This window comes from Tyto alba, unplaced genomic scaffold (assembly GCF_018691265.1).
Source record: "Tyto alba isolate M040663 unplaced genomic scaffold, T.alba_DEE_v4.0 Super-Scaffold_1, whole genome shotgun sequence".
NCBI classification, from domain to species: Eukaryota; Metazoa; Chordata; class Aves; order Strigiformes; family Tytonidae; genus Tyto; species Tyto alba.
Window position 1 is genome coordinate 37,038,328 of NW_024881261.1, and position 15,545 is coordinate 37,053,872.

The window sequence follows — 15,545 nt, forward strand, 5'->3', positions numbered from 1 at the left end:
TCTCCTCTCCCCTCCCTCTTCTACCTCCTCAAGGAGCAGCAGCAGTAAAATCCTGCCCCTTGGCAAAGGACACCAAGAACACTTAAATCTGAGGTCCCGTCACAGATGTAATTGGAACAGCCCTCCTGTGTACTTCCTTTGGGTCCAAACTGGGCGCTTTCCTTCCTGCTGAATGCTCCCTCCGTGCTGGGTAGAAGAGAAGGGCACCTGGTGTGAAGTCACGGCAGGAGATTAGGGCTAGCCGAGGAGATGGGGGCATGGCTGGTGTGGTTCTTCCTCCTGGACATGCGAAGCCATCGGTGGAGTCATGCCCCCTCCACACAACACAAGCCCATTCCTTTCCCTTTTCTCTCTCTCAGGGAGAAGCTGGTGACATTGGCCGGCCTGGTGCTGCAGGGTCACAGGGGGAAAAGGTACAGAGTGCTTCTGCACAACCCCACTCCAGGTTTAGTAGCTGCACATTTGTTCCTACATGTACAAAACTTCACTAAAAGGAACATTTTAAATCTGAGCTGTCTAGTCCCAGACTGTTTCAGAGGCCTATCAGAGAACAATTCCTGTAGTTTGAGCAAGTGAAGGGGTGGGCGTTGCTAACAGCATGTTGTTCTTGTTACAGGGGGAACCTGGGTCACCGGGAGACCAGGGACCCACGGGCCCAAGGGTAGGTGTCCCTTCACTAACTCTTGTAGAGTTTTGGCTCTTCAAAGGAGTCTAAGGATAGTGGGACCACACTGTGACAGTCTAGATTGGGCCTCTGCTTTCTTGACAGATGTTCTCACCATCACTAAAAGTGCTCGTAGCTGGGCAATGACTAAGTTTGAGACAGGCCATTTCGCCACTCCGTACCCCTCATTGGAAGACACCCCACCTTAGGGGAAAAAAATTCTTCTGAGCCACCTCCGGGTGAGTGCTTGGCTCATTCGTGGGAGGAGGTGGGTTTAGACATCCCAGGCTGAACTCAGGCCCTCGGCATATGAGCAAAGGGCAGCAGGAGGGTGTCTGGTGTGTGCCAAGTCTGACAGTCAGTCAGATGGTCCAGTTCCTGGATTCTGGCCTCAGCTTCGGCACTTCCCAGACCTGCCAGCTTTGATGGTCATGGCATGGTGATCTGGGCTTGTCTGCCTGCAATTCTGTAGTGTTTCCTCTATAAAATGTGCTTTCCAGAGCTTTGTTCAATAAATGAAAAGCTGGAGGTGCATGTAACAGGCCCCTCCGAGACCCCTTTTTCAGGGTGAGCCACAGCTCTGAGTACCCCATGGGAAGGGCAATTCCCAAGCCCTGGCTAAAGTGCTGGTATTTTGCAGGGCCCCAAAGGAGAGCCTGGGAAGGATGAAATGATGGACTACGACGGTAACATCAGCGAAGCTCTCCAGGTGAGCAACTGCCTTCCTGTCCCATGAGGTGACGGCTGGGTGCTTTACTGTTTCCCAGGGGATGTCGAAAACTGAGAACAATGTAGATGGGTTTCCTTGGCAGTAGCAGCAAAAGGAAGTACTTGGTTGTTCCACAGTCCCCTTCATCCCACAGCTCCCTGCATATAGTGTTTTGGTAAATACTGGTGCACCTTGTTTAGTTGATATAGTAACACTGGTGGATGTAGAAGTCATGTGAATCCCCTCAGGAGTGCTAGATGGTGAGTAAAAGGACTGCAGGGCTTCCTCAGAAGTGTGCGCTGACGGCCTGTGGTGAGCGAGCAGCGGTGCTCAGCTCTGGGTCAGCCCGGGTTCTACTTGAAAAAAGGGGAAATTGTAGAATAACAGCTCCATGGGACGAAACTCAGGGTTTTTTGCTTTTGTTCATTTTGTAGGCTCCTTGCTCATTTGGGCCAGTGTTATATTAGTGGAGAACAAACCACCTTCAGGAAAAAGCTTAGTTTTTCAATGGCTATTTTCCCTTTTGATTTTTTTTTTTTTTTTTTTTTACTTTTTTTCTAGGAAATACGAACTTTGGCCTTGATGGTGAGTTCCTTGCTTTTCTGTGTGGTTTTAAGCAAGTAGCCATAAGTCTATGCTAAGCAGATGGCCGAACAGCTTAGGTGCAGCTAAAACATTTGGCCTTTGCTGTCGGGAACTAAAGTTGGAGCAGCTGACAGCTGAAGGAAGTGCTCATCTTGCCTTACGATGGCGGCACTTGAATTCTAATCAGGCCCTTTATTTCTCTGTTTTAAGAGGTAATACGTGATGCTTAGAACCCGGAGCGCTCAGAAGGGGCAGGGAAGAGCAAGGGGGCCTGACCGAAGCAGAGAAAAAGGAGGCTTCGGGTACCTTGCATGAAAACTTATTCTGGCAGTCTGTGGTGGAAGGGGGAGGATGTATTTTCACCATGGATAAGTCTAACTTGACATAACAGTCTCGTACAAAACTGATCATTTAAAGCAGCAGTGATTACAAACCCTTTGAAGACAGAGAGAGGCAAAGTGGTTATTTTGAGCCAAAATGAGGGAAAAAGTGTCTCTGTATTTTGCTTCTCAGGACAAGAAACCTGGTTAGGAAAAAAGATGGATTTTTAAAATGCAGTATGACAGGACAGTACAGGTGTAAATAGCCAGACTGCTCCCTGGGTCTCCTTAAAGTGCTAACTGCCAAGAATGATGAGGAAAGCTGCTCAAAATACTAGGGCCATTTAGCTCTGCTTAAGCTGTGCTTGGGATCTTGTAGTACAGTGTCTTCTATGAGCTCTATTCTAAAAATATACTTTTGTAGATAGGAAAGGAAAACCTTTTTAAGTTTATCTCAGTTTCAGGAGCAGATAGCTGTGGTAATTTTTGTTTTCTAGCATGAAAATCTAAAGAAATACTTGCATAACTACAACGCCCTTTGGACTGGCCTGCTGCTCACTCAGAACTCTTCATTGCTTGGCTTTCCAAGCAAATACAATTTTAGGAATTACAATTTTCCCTGGGAAAATTCCCCTGTGACTTCCCCTTAAACTCAGACGATCTGTTTGGTTTCAAAATATGAAAAGAACACCTCTGTTGATAATCCAATAATTAATTTTTCTTTATCTAGGGACCCCCAGGCCTTCCAGGTGTGGCTGGACCTCCAGGGCCACCAGGACAGAAGGTACTGGCTCAGTTTTGCACTTCCAGAGCTAAGGGGGAAACACAGGAGTGGCCCAGGCAGAATTCCTCCCCCCAGTTCTCCCCAGTGCTCCTATTCTCCCTGTCCAGTACTATCAGACCATCCTGCCGGCCTCTACTACTCCTCCTCATACACAATATCCTGAAAATCTCTTTTCTCACAGTGATAATGCCTTATCTGAAAGATGAAGGATCCTTTCTACTTGCCCCCCCCTTTAGGAAGCAGCTTGTGGGAACTGATCTCTGCACAGGGATTGTGTTGGTTGGGGACTATTTTATAGCACTGGGGCTATGAACTGTCAGTCAGGATAAACAAGGCTGGTAAAATTCTTAGGCAGTCACACAATGTATTGTTTCAACAGGAGTTTCCATGTTTTGTTTTTGTTTTTGTTTTTTTTTCTGTGACTATTAGTTAGCAGCATCTCTGCAGACTATTGCTGTAATGCCCACCCTTCAGCACCGTAGCACCACACAGAACAAGTCAGAATAGCTGCTTTCAAACTGCCAAAGTAACAATTCTGTGTTTCAGGGTGAAATTGGTTTGCCGGGTCCTCCAGGCCATGATGGAGAAAAGGTAAGACACGGCGCCTCTGTGGATTGCTCTTTCCTTTAGTGCTCTTATCTGGGGTTAGTATGTTCCATCTCTGTCACTGACATTGCACAGTTGCTTTTCCCACAGGGGAAAAAATGTATTTTGCTTCACAAAAATGAGCATTAATGACTTCTCAAAGTCCTAACTTAGAAGGAGTGGCTGGGATGGCACGGTGAATCTACTTTGTCCTGCCCATGGCTCCTCAAAAGAGAGAGAGGTTAAGCAGCAAAAGAGGCTCTGGGCCAGGGAGTCACTCTGCAGGAGTGACTCTTGTCTGTAAATGTTTCACTTCATGTGGATTTCTTTTAGGGACCACGTGGCAAGCCTGGAGAAATAGGTCCCCCGGGCCCTCATGGACTGCCAGGAAAGGATGGACCACCTGGAATGAAGGGAGAGCCAGGCCATATTGGGGTCACAGGAGAAAAGGGTGATAAAGGAGAACCAGGACAAGCCGGCTCACCGGTGAGTAAATCGAAGCCTCTCAGAGTGCTGCTGGCTTCCCAGGTTCTGGGGCAAGGCCCTGGGACTTCTCAGGTGGCTCAGAGCCCCCCCTGAGGTGGGTGCTGGGGGCACCTTGTTGCTACTGTATGAAGTGTCCCCTGGGAGGGCAACTGCACAGAGTAACCTGCCACAAGCTGGGGCAGAGTGCCCGGTCGCCCAGCTTCAGCCTGACACAACTTCTGTGTCCTCAGCACTAGCCAAGAGGGTTTTGTGCAGCGAGTTTCTGCCTCTCTACACGATCACTAGGATAAAACTCTTGCTGTCACAACAGCTGGCTATTGGGGAGTGCTTTCTAGCATGGAGTCCAGAATTTGGAGGCAGGAAAGCAGTACCACATCCCCGCTCTGGGAACTGTCACATCCACAACGACAGGAGGATGTTCAGGCGTTTGCACCTCCGGTTTCAATCCTAGTGAAGCCCTGCATTTCCCTGGGCGCCTGATGGTTGTTTGGAGTTCTCAGTGTGTTCTTGAGATGACCAGAGCCAGTCTCAGCCCTTGCAATGATGTCTCATACATCTGCCTGACATAGTCTTGCAAAAAATCCACAAATCTTTCTTGATCCATAGGGTCTTGATGGCCCCACGGGAGAGAAAGGTGAACGAGGTGACCAAGGGATGCCAGGACCATCAGGATTGCCGGGTCCCATTGGACTTCCAGGATTGACAGTAAGAGTGTAAAAAATTGACTGCTCTTTCCTTTTTGGCAAAGAGAAAACAGCATAGAGCGACCCACAAGGGTTCATCTCCTAAAGTACTGAGTGCCTGGGGAACCTTAGACCCCCACCCCTTAGTTAGGAGCTTAAGTGTCACCAAATGTCTGCCAGAGAGCCATCAGGCCGCTGTTGGGGAAAGGCAAGCAAAGCTGTGTGGCACTCCCCTTGCACAGCCATGAGATACCACCCCTGGAGGCCTCCCTCTTCGTAGGGTGTCTCCTCTGGAAGCAGAGGTGCAGGAGAGCCGCAGGTGAGATGCTTGTGAAATACGTGATATGTTCCCACTCCTCCTGTGGGGAACTGCGGCTTGCCAGCACGTGGGTGGTTCACAGATGGCTTCTGATGGAGAGAGACTCCAGCTGGTGGTGACAGGGTCTGTTGTTGTGTGCAGGGAGAGAAGGGTGAGCCTGGGGAGCGTGGAGACAAAGGAAATCCGGGAGAATCGGTAGGTCACCTTTCTCGTTTTTTCCTTCTGCAATCTCAGCAGTCAGGGAGGGAAGATTTGGCAGCAGCACTGCTGAAAACCAGCACATCCCACCCTCTTATGACACACCCTTCATTGAGGTCAGCAAACTTCATCCTGTGGGACTGAGTTGCCAGCCACCTCTAGCTCCCGATGCCCTACTTCTCCCTTACATAAGAACAGCCTAGCTCGCAACAAGCAATCGATAATTAGCGCCTAGGGAAGAGTAGAAGATCATGGAAAGCATAACAAATTTTTTCCTCAGTGTTTGGAACAGAGGGATTTCCTGAACAATACTTGCATGTATCTACATATATATTTTTTTCCGTAGATTTTGGGTTCTTGAATTTGTCGATTCTCCCCTGAAAGCTCACCCCTAGATTTTGTAGCTCCCTGCAGTGAGGAGTCCCCCAGGCTATCAACACTCTCCTCTGCATGTGTGGAGTCAGCCACCTTCTTTCCTACCTTTTGAAACAGCTGCTAGCTGCTGACCTTGTGCCTCCTTGCAGGAACGGTGCTAGAGTAGTGGAAGCAGGCCCATTTCTGGAAAAACCTCACTGCTTTCCCTCCTCCTAAATATCTGCATCTGCTGCGTAACACTCCCCAGAGTCCTGCTGCTGCTTCTCAGCCACTCTGTCCTGGATTGCTGCCACTTCCTAACACAGTCCTTAGTGGGAGTCCAGGTTTCCAAGCCCAATAGAGCTCTGCTGCACCCTGTGCCCTGCTTCCCCTCTGAGCAGTTCCCCTTCACCTGCTGAGGGCTGCAGATTAGGACACTGACTTCTCTTGCATTGCTTTCTAGATATCTGGCCCCCCTGGACCCCAAGGCCCACCAGGACCTCCAGTAAGTTTTGAGTGATTCACCTGAGGAGCAAAGCACTGGGAATAAGGGTAGAGCGGGAAGTGGCTGGGGAGGATTCTGGGTGGAGAAAACAGCCAGAAACTGCAGTGTTGAAACAGGAACATGCTTAGTCTCACTTCCAAAACCACCCCTGCAGGGTAGGTCAGAGCTACAATGGGCAGGCTAGGTAAAGAGAGAAGGTTACGTTAGTCTGAGGTGAAAGGGAAGACAGTAGCAAAATGGGATGGATGGGATTAAAGGGATCAACTGCAGAAATGGTCTTAATAGCAAGCCTGGCCCACTGCCAGGTTGTTCTTGGCGAGAGCCTCCTCATTGCCAGATGAGAACAGTACATGAAGTGCCCTTTACACAAATAAAGAAGCCTTCAAGCTAAGCATCTGTGCCTTCAGTGTCACAGAAAGCAAAAGCTCTAGACTGCACACTGAGCTGTGATACCTGGCTTTTGAAGCACATCCTTAAACATTACTCATATCTTGTCTCTCATCCCGAATACAGGGTCTTCAAGGCCTCCCAGGACCGAAGGTAGGACTGCAAAACATTACATCCTGAAATTTTACTGCCGTTGTCTCAGGTGCAAGAGTTCCCTTCAGTAACAACTTTCTAGCTTTCAAATGTTACTTTCCTTTGACCTTGGTAACAGGACAAATCCTTCTGCGTATTTCCTTGAAGGAAATGGATTAGCAGCTCTCACTTTAGGACTCAGAAAACTGGTCACTCTCTCTAGTTTTCACCCAGAGAGGTGGGAAGTCACTGGCCCTTGGAAGCCTTCCCATGAGAACACAGCTGAAATCTTTGTCTGAAGGGTGAAGGTCTGTACAGCGGGATGGACAGTGTGTCATACAATGCAAAGGAACCGAGCTCAAGCTTAAAATGAGCCAGGTTCTATGCCCTGTAAATTCTGCCATAAAGCCACTCAAGAACTTCACTGTTCTTGGTGATGCGAAGCTTTCTAACCTCCATCTAAATGGAGGTTAGTTTGCCCGCCATAAAACAGTACCTAGATGAAAAAATACTTGAGTAGAAATGTTCAAGGAGAGCTGCGTTTTTCCTCTGACATTCTTGACAAAGATTGAAAAACATGGAAAGTGTCTGAATTCTTTTGGTTATGCTTAGTATTTGGCTACCAGCGCTACCTGGGTGCTAAAAATTTGGTATATTTATCCTGATTCATCTTTTCTCCAAGCGTTGGTTACTGATACAGTTCTCTGTCTTGCTCTTCTGTAAGTCACTAGCCACTGCTATCAAGTGTCTTGGAAACTTCTGTAAGATGCAGTTGTCTTGGGGGTATGTGCCAAACAAATGTGGGTGAAAGTCTGGCCCAGCACGGGCTGGATTATAGGCAGAGGAAGTACCACACCAGTTTGTCTTTGAACAGAGGATCCGTGTAGGCTTAATTACCAGGTGCAATGAGAAGTCCCAAGTGTGGAAGTTTTTATTCCATGCCTGCAACCTGTAATAAGACTTTTTGTAATGAGGCTTTCAGCAGTGAGGAAGAAGAACATTTTATACCCTTTGTAGACATGTCAGAACTAAGGAACTCTTGGAGGTATGTGCTCAAGCCAAATAGCTCTGTAGGGCAGTGCCCCAGGGCTGTATGGAAACTGGAGTGCTGGTAGAGTGAGCCAGCCATGTGGTCTCTTGTAAGTGCAGAAGAGTACAGTGAGCAGGACTACTGATTCTGTGCAAACTTGGTTCTTCTGACACTTCTGTTTCAAAATGCAACCAAGATAATGTTTTAAAATGCCTAATGAACGGGGCAGAGGGGAAAGCTGTGGGTTCCATTTTGGATTTATGAAAAAATGAGTATTTTATTTAATATTGCTTTTTGGAAAAGGAACGATGAAATTATTTTTCCCCAAATTCTGAAACTGATGCCTTTGCATTTACAGAAGTCTTTCCAAGAAAGATTTCAGTATGATTTTTCTTCAAAGCTTATAGACACCTGTCATTCGCTTCCAGTGAACCCACATCTTAAAATGTAAGACCTCCCTATCAGATAACTTCTGTTGCTTACCTTCCCCTGACGCTCCCTGCAATAGCAGGGAGAGCAGCACAGAAGTGAGCTCAGTTCCCCTTTGACTGTCTTTACCCACTGGGCCTGAATCTCCTCTTACTGCCAATTGACTTAAAACAGGTGCTCACACAGAGGTCGTTTGACTGATACTGGTTTTCTCCAGATTGGGCTGAGAATCAGGCTAAAGCATTGCTCTGCTGCCCCTTGTACTCTGTCTGCGACTTCGGCGCTCCCTGCAGGGAGGCATGTTTGTTACGTAAGTGGTGTTACGGTGGGTTTATTTTCTGCTCCATCCTTCCTTTAGGGGGAAGCAGGGATTGATGGAATGAAAGGAGAGAAGGGTGCCCAGGGTGAAAAAGGAGACAGAGGGCCACTGGGATTACCCGTAAGTATCCAGGAAGCAAGAAGCACTTTATGAGCCAAACTCACATCAGCTGTAAAAGGATCTCTCAATAGCAGACGCACGCAGGGATTTGATACGTAAAGTCAAAGAATGGGATGACCTATAAATAACTGTGCCTTTGCTTTTTAAACTTAAAGCCTCAATTTCTGTATGGGACCTTCGTCTTTAAGACCTGTTAAACAGAGCAGTGATCACTTTAATTCTTCCCGTTTCTGGCAGGATTGGGAAAAAAAACAAGCAGTAGCTTCCCCGTGCGTTCTTTGCACTTCAGGGCAATGGGGCAAGACCAGAAAGAGAAGTCAAAAAGATGTGGAAAAGGAAACACCTTCCCAGCCGTTTGTCACCGGGGCCAAGCTTTGTACAAAAGCCCAGTGGTTCTGAGTGCATCTGGCTTCTTCACCAGCCAACTCTTCCCTATCACCTCTGCAATGGAATCAGTGCTTTCCCTGACACGGTAGAAGTGTGCCCTGTTCCCTGCTGTGTGTGAACTCAGTCACGTTAACCTAGTGTTAGTGCACTGCTTAGCTTAGCAAGGAGGACTTGTGGCAGAATTATAAAGAAGTCTGTAACTTCTTTTAGCTTTAGATACAAACCTGAAGACTTTGTGAAGCTCTTGGCTCACATCTGCTAAAAGCCTCTTCACCCACTGTCTGAGCTGACGGCTGATAATGAATTAGTGGTAACTTGGTCCCATCCACTTACGCTGCCAGGCCCCAAGTTCTCTCTCCATAAAAAAAGCACTGGTGGGAGAGCACACCCTCTCCCTCTGCTGAACGTACTGCCTGGAAACAAGCACTGCAAAGCTCATCTTGTGTACTGTGTGACTTTGTCGGCCTCTGTTTGACCACCCAGACCCCTTGTCCCTGACTTTGGCTGAAATGTGCGTGTCTTTGTTTGTAAAATGTTTTCCTCTTTTAGTTGTGCTGTATAGCAGTTCCCTTCTAGGGCCTAGATGCATCTCATCTAACTCGAGGCACTCAAGTGAGCTCAGCACGAGTGTATTCGCTGTGGCTCCACGCAGAGCCGGCGGGGAGAAAGCGATGCTTTTGGAAGGCTCAATGCAAAGGATTGTGCCTCAGTGAAGCAGTGAGAAGGAAAAACCCACTCCCCATTTTGCCCTGAGAAATGCAAATGGAAGCTTTCTGTGTAAACTCTTATTCCTTCAAGGCGATGTGGTATCAGGACAGGGGAAGGAGGTCCCTGTGACAATCTGAGCAGAAGATGCCCCAGCAATTATCCTGGCAAGCTCATCAGTGTAGCAGGGAATGTGCTAGCTCCTACAGCAGTGAGCCCCGTGAGGAACCGGAGTCCCTTGGGTTTTCCATCACTCTTCCTGAGCTGTGGAGTGAGGAAGACTGGCTCAGAAGCGTCCTCTTAGAAGTGTTTTGTGTTTGGATCAACAGTATCAGCTGTCCAACTAGGGAGCACAGTTACTGAGCTGTTAATAAGATCAGAGAAATATTGTGGACCTTGTATCCCTCCTCAGAGCTACCTGAGTCTCTTCGTAAGATTTTCCATGCCTGGTCCAGTGTGTTTTCAGCCTGTCAAACTAAATACAGTGCCAAACAGGTACTGAAATATTACAAAGGCAGAGTGTGTAAAATCCCACAGCTGGATCTGCTGCCTTTTCATGTGTGACCTGGGGCTTGGCATCATGCCAGGATTTCAGCACTGATGGTCTGCGGTTGCCTTGGGCTTCTCTGTATGGCCGAGCTGAGGAGTTTGTCATACTCAAGTGGAAGAAAACTCTGTATTTGGTACTTATATTCTACCAAAGCTTTCTCTCCTTACCACAGCCAGAGACAAGACACTGGGCTAGATGGGCCTTGGGCAGAGCCATTGTTAGGTCTTCTGGATGAGGAAATTCAGGGCAAGAGCCAAACAGACAGAAAAGTGCCACTTAATCTCAGTCTGGTGTAAATCTGCACTGGTAACACAGGAAGACCTGTTTTATAAGCCTCCCAACAACTGGATGTGGAGTGGAGCAAGCCTGCAGCTGACTAAGTGTGCACCTACATGACCTGGGTTTCTTGGCAGGAGCTCGAATGGCTGATGGCTCAGCACTGCTTGTAAATGCCTCCGTGACCACAGGCCTCTGAGCCTTGTGTCTCATCTGAGTTGCCCAGCCTGCCCCAAAGACAGTTCAGGTTTCAACTTCACTGTCACATTGTCCTTTTCAGAACAGCTTCTTCCTCAGGGGTGCACTTTCTTGGTGGCACTGAGAGAGGGAAATTTGCATTCTTAAGGGGATCTGAAAGTTGCAGGTCAACATTGTATGTATTCAGTGTTTCTATGTTTTTGTTGGTTTGCTTGTAAGTACCATCACCTGTCCTTGAGATCTTAATTTTTGTTTATTGCAAGCATATGTTTGTCTCAAGTCACTGCTTCACTCACCTCTCCCCTCTCCTTTCCCCCTCACCCTCCTCCCCTCTCCTCTTGCCTTGTTTTTGTTAACCCTCCCCCGTCTGTTCAGGGTGCTTCAGGTTTAGACGGCAGGCCTGGACCACCGGTGAGTTCCATTTCTCCATTACCCTACGTTCCTCCTCCCCAGTATCGTGATTTGTCTTGTCTCTTCCACCAGAGTCTTGTTTACACCAGGAATAACCTTCTTTTCTCCAAAGCAGGCTTGGGAGGGGGGTTAAACTTAGACTGAGAAGTGATGGCACACGCTTGTCTCTTTTGATTCTACGAGTCTGTCTGGATCCTGGGATCGCAGCCTCCTTGTTCCACTTTATCTCAATAACAAGAGGAATGAAACCTCTGCATGGTTCCATGATGCTCTGTTCTCCTGTCCTTTTTATTGTGAGGGGTCTCCATCCTGTCATTCTCCATGGTAGCCTTGCCTGGCCTCTTTTCATGACACTAGCTCTTCAGTTTTGTCTTGGGCATAATAATGCCAGTGTGTTTCTTCCTGTGATCAAAAAGCTTTGTGCCTTGTCTTCACACACGGCCCTTAAGGCTGCATTGCCATGCGTTGCAGGTGTGCTTACGGGTATCTCTCCATAGCCTGGTAAGCATCTCACCACGAGAAGTTGCAACTAAAAGCCCTTCTGCAAGCAGGACTAGCTCTCCGCCCCTCCGCAGCAGAATGCCATGCAACTTCAGCAACTCTGCACGTGCTTGCCTTAGTCCCAGATACCTGGGGGTGGGAGCAGTGGGGGCTGTTCCTGTCCAGTATATACACCTGAGAGGTAGTGACATCTAATAGTGGAGCAGGAAGATGCTTGTTGCTAACTCAGTGAGATGCAAAGGAAATAAACTCCTTGTGCCTAAGCTTCTTAGTTTGTCAAATTCAGAATGAGGCAAGAAATGCTAACCTGGTTCTGCAAACCATTCTGCTACTCTTGGGTAACAGCTGTTAAATAAGGGCCAAATATTTTTAGTCCCTCTTGAGAAATCACACATTGTCCAAGTACAATCCATTTGGCTATTTAAAAAGAAAAAGCAATTTCTCCTCCTCGGAGTAACTGGAAATAATTTAGCTGCTCTGTAACTTCCGAACAGAATCCGACTGGCAGCTTATACACTAACTTGTTTTGAGAAACTGTAGATTTAATTTTATAAATGTGCAGGTGAGATGTCAATGTATTTCATGGCACAAAATGATGCGTATGTGCAGGCAATTAAGGTTTCCATGGTGTGAACTCCTGTGCATGATAAGGAGAGCCTGATTTTTTTTCTCACTTCCATCACTGCATCAAAGTCGTGTGCTGCATGGACTACTTTTCCACTTATGTTCTGCAGATCTTAACTTGTCTGAAAAGCTCTCCTGACGCACGAGTCATCCTGCTCATGTCACAGGGGTTACTGTAGTGACTAAGGATTGAAAGCTCACGTTATAAAGTGCAAGACCCTATTTCTTAAGGCTGTTAGAAAAAAGACTTCCCTGTTCTGGAAGCTTCTTCCTTTGTCCTTCTTAGAAGGCAGGTAGTGGGCCTCAGAAGTATCCCCTTATTGAGGCTCTGTAGAGTTGTAGATCAATAGCCAAATGATTAGCAAAGTTCTTGCCAATCTAAAAGTATGTGGTGTTGGGTTAGGAAGGTAAACACCTCTCTGTATTATGTATTTAGGTGGGTGTACTGCACACTGCAAATTTGAAGGCTATACTTTATCTAGACTGCAGAGTGTGGTCTGGGAGATCTGCAAGAGACCCTGCCAACAGGGGATACTCCACGACAAGTTCAGGGAGTCTATAGAGTTGAAAATGCCTGAATCTTTTCCCTAGCCAGAAGCATTATTGCCTAACTGCTGTATTGCCCACGTTCAAGATAGGCTTTGGCTGGGGTAATTTCCCAAAGCCCAAGCAAGCCTCAGCAGCCCTGGGAGGCAAGTTTGGCATGCTAGGGGGAGATGGCCCTTGTGTCAAAGGGTTAGCAAAAAGGCTGGGTTTTCCTGTTAGCTGATTGAGAGCCTGGTGGAGCAGCATAAAAGGCAAAAGGGGAACAGAGGGACTGGGACTGAATGATACCCCTCTTGGTTTGCATCTGTGTACGTGTGCACCTGCGTTCATCTCTGCAGCATGGTGTCTTTCAACCTGCATGACTGACTGGCTGCCTGCCACCAAGTAACCAAAACCTTTCATTTTTGCTCAACTCAGCTGACTCTGTGGGGGGGAAGAAAATAAGGAAATAAAGAAAATTACTTATCATATATATCTAAATGGCCTTTATTCTGCTACAGCTTTCAGCTTTGTCTGATGCAAACTAGAGAGAAAAAAATCCCTCCTGGTAGAAATGTCTGCTGTAACGATTGTCAAGAGATAACTTCAAAATTAAAAATAAGGCTCTGCAAAATGGTGCTGCTGTGATCAAATGTAGCAGTTCCCATGTTCTTCCGATTGCCTATAACGACTACTTCAAATCCATCACCACCAACACTGAAAGCTGTAGTGGTGCTAGATGCCTTCCACCACCAGACTGTCCTTCCCAGCTGTGCTTTTTCCTAAAGGAGCAGCAGCATCTCCTGGCTTTCATGAGGCCCTAGAATAAAAATGTCCTGATGTATTTTCCTTCCTACAACTACAGGGTACTCCAGGACCAATTGGGGTTTCGGGACCAGCCGGACCAAAAGGAGAAAGGGTGAGTTTGCTTCAGAACTGACCAATGCTCTGTAATTTCTTTGAAGATACCGCAATTCTCTGGGATAGAGAAGGTCTGGGTTTTTCTAGAGCTAGAACTGCTTTCTCCTTGTGCATATAAGACACTCGGCTGGGCCTCTGATTCTTAAGTATCTCACCCTTGGGGTTTTTAGGTGCTTTGAAACTCACCCTTTCCTCTTCCGTAGTGCTGCTGTAGCCACTGTGGTGCTGCCTGTTTGTACTGAATAAGAATGTAATGATTTCTACTATTTTGTCTCCATTTCAGGGCAGTAAAGGAGACCCTGGAGTTGTAGGACCAATGGGGCCAGCAGGGCTTCCTGTAAGTGTGGGAGTACTGGGGATTTGTTATCTGCAGTGCCTGTTTCCTTGCTGTGGCTGATAGCTTAAGATGCCGCTGTAATATAGGATTTGTGATTTCAGCTAGGTTAGATGTTAAACGACCAAAGTTACAAGCTCATGTACACTCTGGGAGCAGCAGAAAGAGCTTGGTAGGTTCAGAGCAATGATTCAGAATGAGGTGGATGAAGCTGAAGGGAATCTGTTAATTCACCTTGGTCCTTGAACTACCAAAAGAAGCTGCATGGGACTCCCAGGATATGTCTCTTAGTCCAAAATGCTGCTTTTGAGCACATTTGCTCCGTACACTTTTCCACAGCTTGGGTGCCTGCCTTCCACCTGTCTGAGAGCGCCCTGTCTTGTCATTGCAGTGACAAGAGCTGCCTTCAGTGAGGTGACCTCCACTGTTTGGGGTTACTTTTTGCAAAATGGGGCCAGCGTTGGAACTCTAGTTTTATGTGATCAAGGAGCTGCTTCATTGTTTAGCACAAAACGGGAAGTTTGCTGCTTTTTTCTAGGACTGCATTCTCTAAACTAGCTTGGTTTTTATATGGAGAACCCTCAGAGTAGTGGTACAGCCTGGATGGTCTAATGGAGGTGAAGAGGAAGTTGTCTGCTGGAAAAGTTTTGTTTTGGTTTGGTTTTTTAACATAGACCAATTGATAGAAATGGGAAAAAACACACTTCTGGGCACATATTCTTCTTTTTTGAGTGGGAATACAATGGGGCCTACTTGTTTTAAAGTATTTCTTTCGGTGTTGATGTATTTCAGGGTTTACAAGGTCTACCTGGTGACAAAGGCATCCGGGTAAGTTACCAGGCAAACTTCCTGTATTTAGTTACTAACACCTTCACACAGTGATAGACTGGTTAACTAGCTAGCATGTAATTCTGTCTGCTAGACCTTCATATAAGTAACTTTACAAACTTGTATTTTAGAAGGTGATACCCGTAGCTTGTATAGTCACCTGGGACGTTGTGGTTCATCTACCTGAAAGCTGTAGGAGGGATTTTCTGATATGTTCATTGTTGCCATAGCTCTGTTCTCACTGAAGCACGGGACTTCATGTGTAGTAGAGTTAGGCCAACGTGGCATGCTTTAGGAAATCCTGCTTACCTATTTACTGATGTGTACAGGGATTCCCATGAGGATTAACTGAGGTGGAGCCAGCAGATCTTATTCCGTTACTTTTAAATTCCCCCTGAAGCATGAAAAGAAGGTTGCACTCTAGTAAACAATCCTCTAGAGAATTTGGAAGATGGAAATCTGGAAAAGATAAATTGAATTTGCCTGCCTTAAAGAATCAGACATGAAGTCTCCTCAGGCATTGTCCTGAATGGATGTGATGGTGAAGAGTTGGGTCAAAACCAATAATGTGAATGGCTGCTTTTCTCTCATATCACCTGTGTTAAAGAAAGATAAACATTACTAAAAAGTTCATGTTGAGCAGCTCCCTGCCTTTTCATCAGGTTTTCTACAACCT

General features: G+C 46.9%; 1 protein-coding gene across 4 annotated transcripts in view; it reads left to right on the forward strand.

The window, feature by feature from the left end:
• Positions 1 to 15,545, forward strand: part of COL13A1 (collagen type XIII alpha 1 chain) — a 92,075-nt gene that overhangs the window by 66,834 nt on the left and 9,696 nt on the right. For all 4 annotated transcript variants that reach the window (XM_042790019.1, XM_042790032.1, XM_042790026.1 and 1 more), the window contains 16 exons: positions 360 to 413; positions 617 to 661; positions 1,305 to 1,373; positions 1,935 to 1,958; positions 3,009 to 3,062; positions 3,609 to 3,653; positions 3,981 to 4,133; positions 4,740 to 4,838; positions 5,277 to 5,330; positions 6,151 to 6,192; positions 6,706 to 6,732; positions 8,529 to 8,609; positions 11,101 to 11,136; positions 13,652 to 13,705; positions 13,991 to 14,044; positions 14,834 to 14,869. In XM_042790019.1, the coding sequence (XP_042645953.1) occupies positions 360 to 413; positions 617 to 661; positions 1,305 to 1,373; positions 1,935 to 1,958; positions 3,009 to 3,062; positions 3,609 to 3,653; positions 3,981 to 4,133; positions 4,740 to 4,838; positions 5,277 to 5,330; positions 6,151 to 6,192; positions 6,706 to 6,732; positions 8,529 to 8,609; positions 11,101 to 11,136; positions 13,652 to 13,705; positions 13,991 to 14,044; positions 14,834 to 14,869 (927 nt within the window). The remainder of the gene's footprint in view (positions 1 to 359; positions 414 to 616; positions 662 to 1,304; positions 1,374 to 1,934; positions 1,959 to 3,008; positions 3,063 to 3,608; positions 3,654 to 3,980; positions 4,134 to 4,739; positions 4,839 to 5,276; positions 5,331 to 6,150; positions 6,193 to 6,705; positions 6,733 to 8,528; positions 8,610 to 11,100; positions 11,137 to 13,651; positions 13,706 to 13,990; positions 14,045 to 14,833; positions 14,870 to 15,545) is intronic.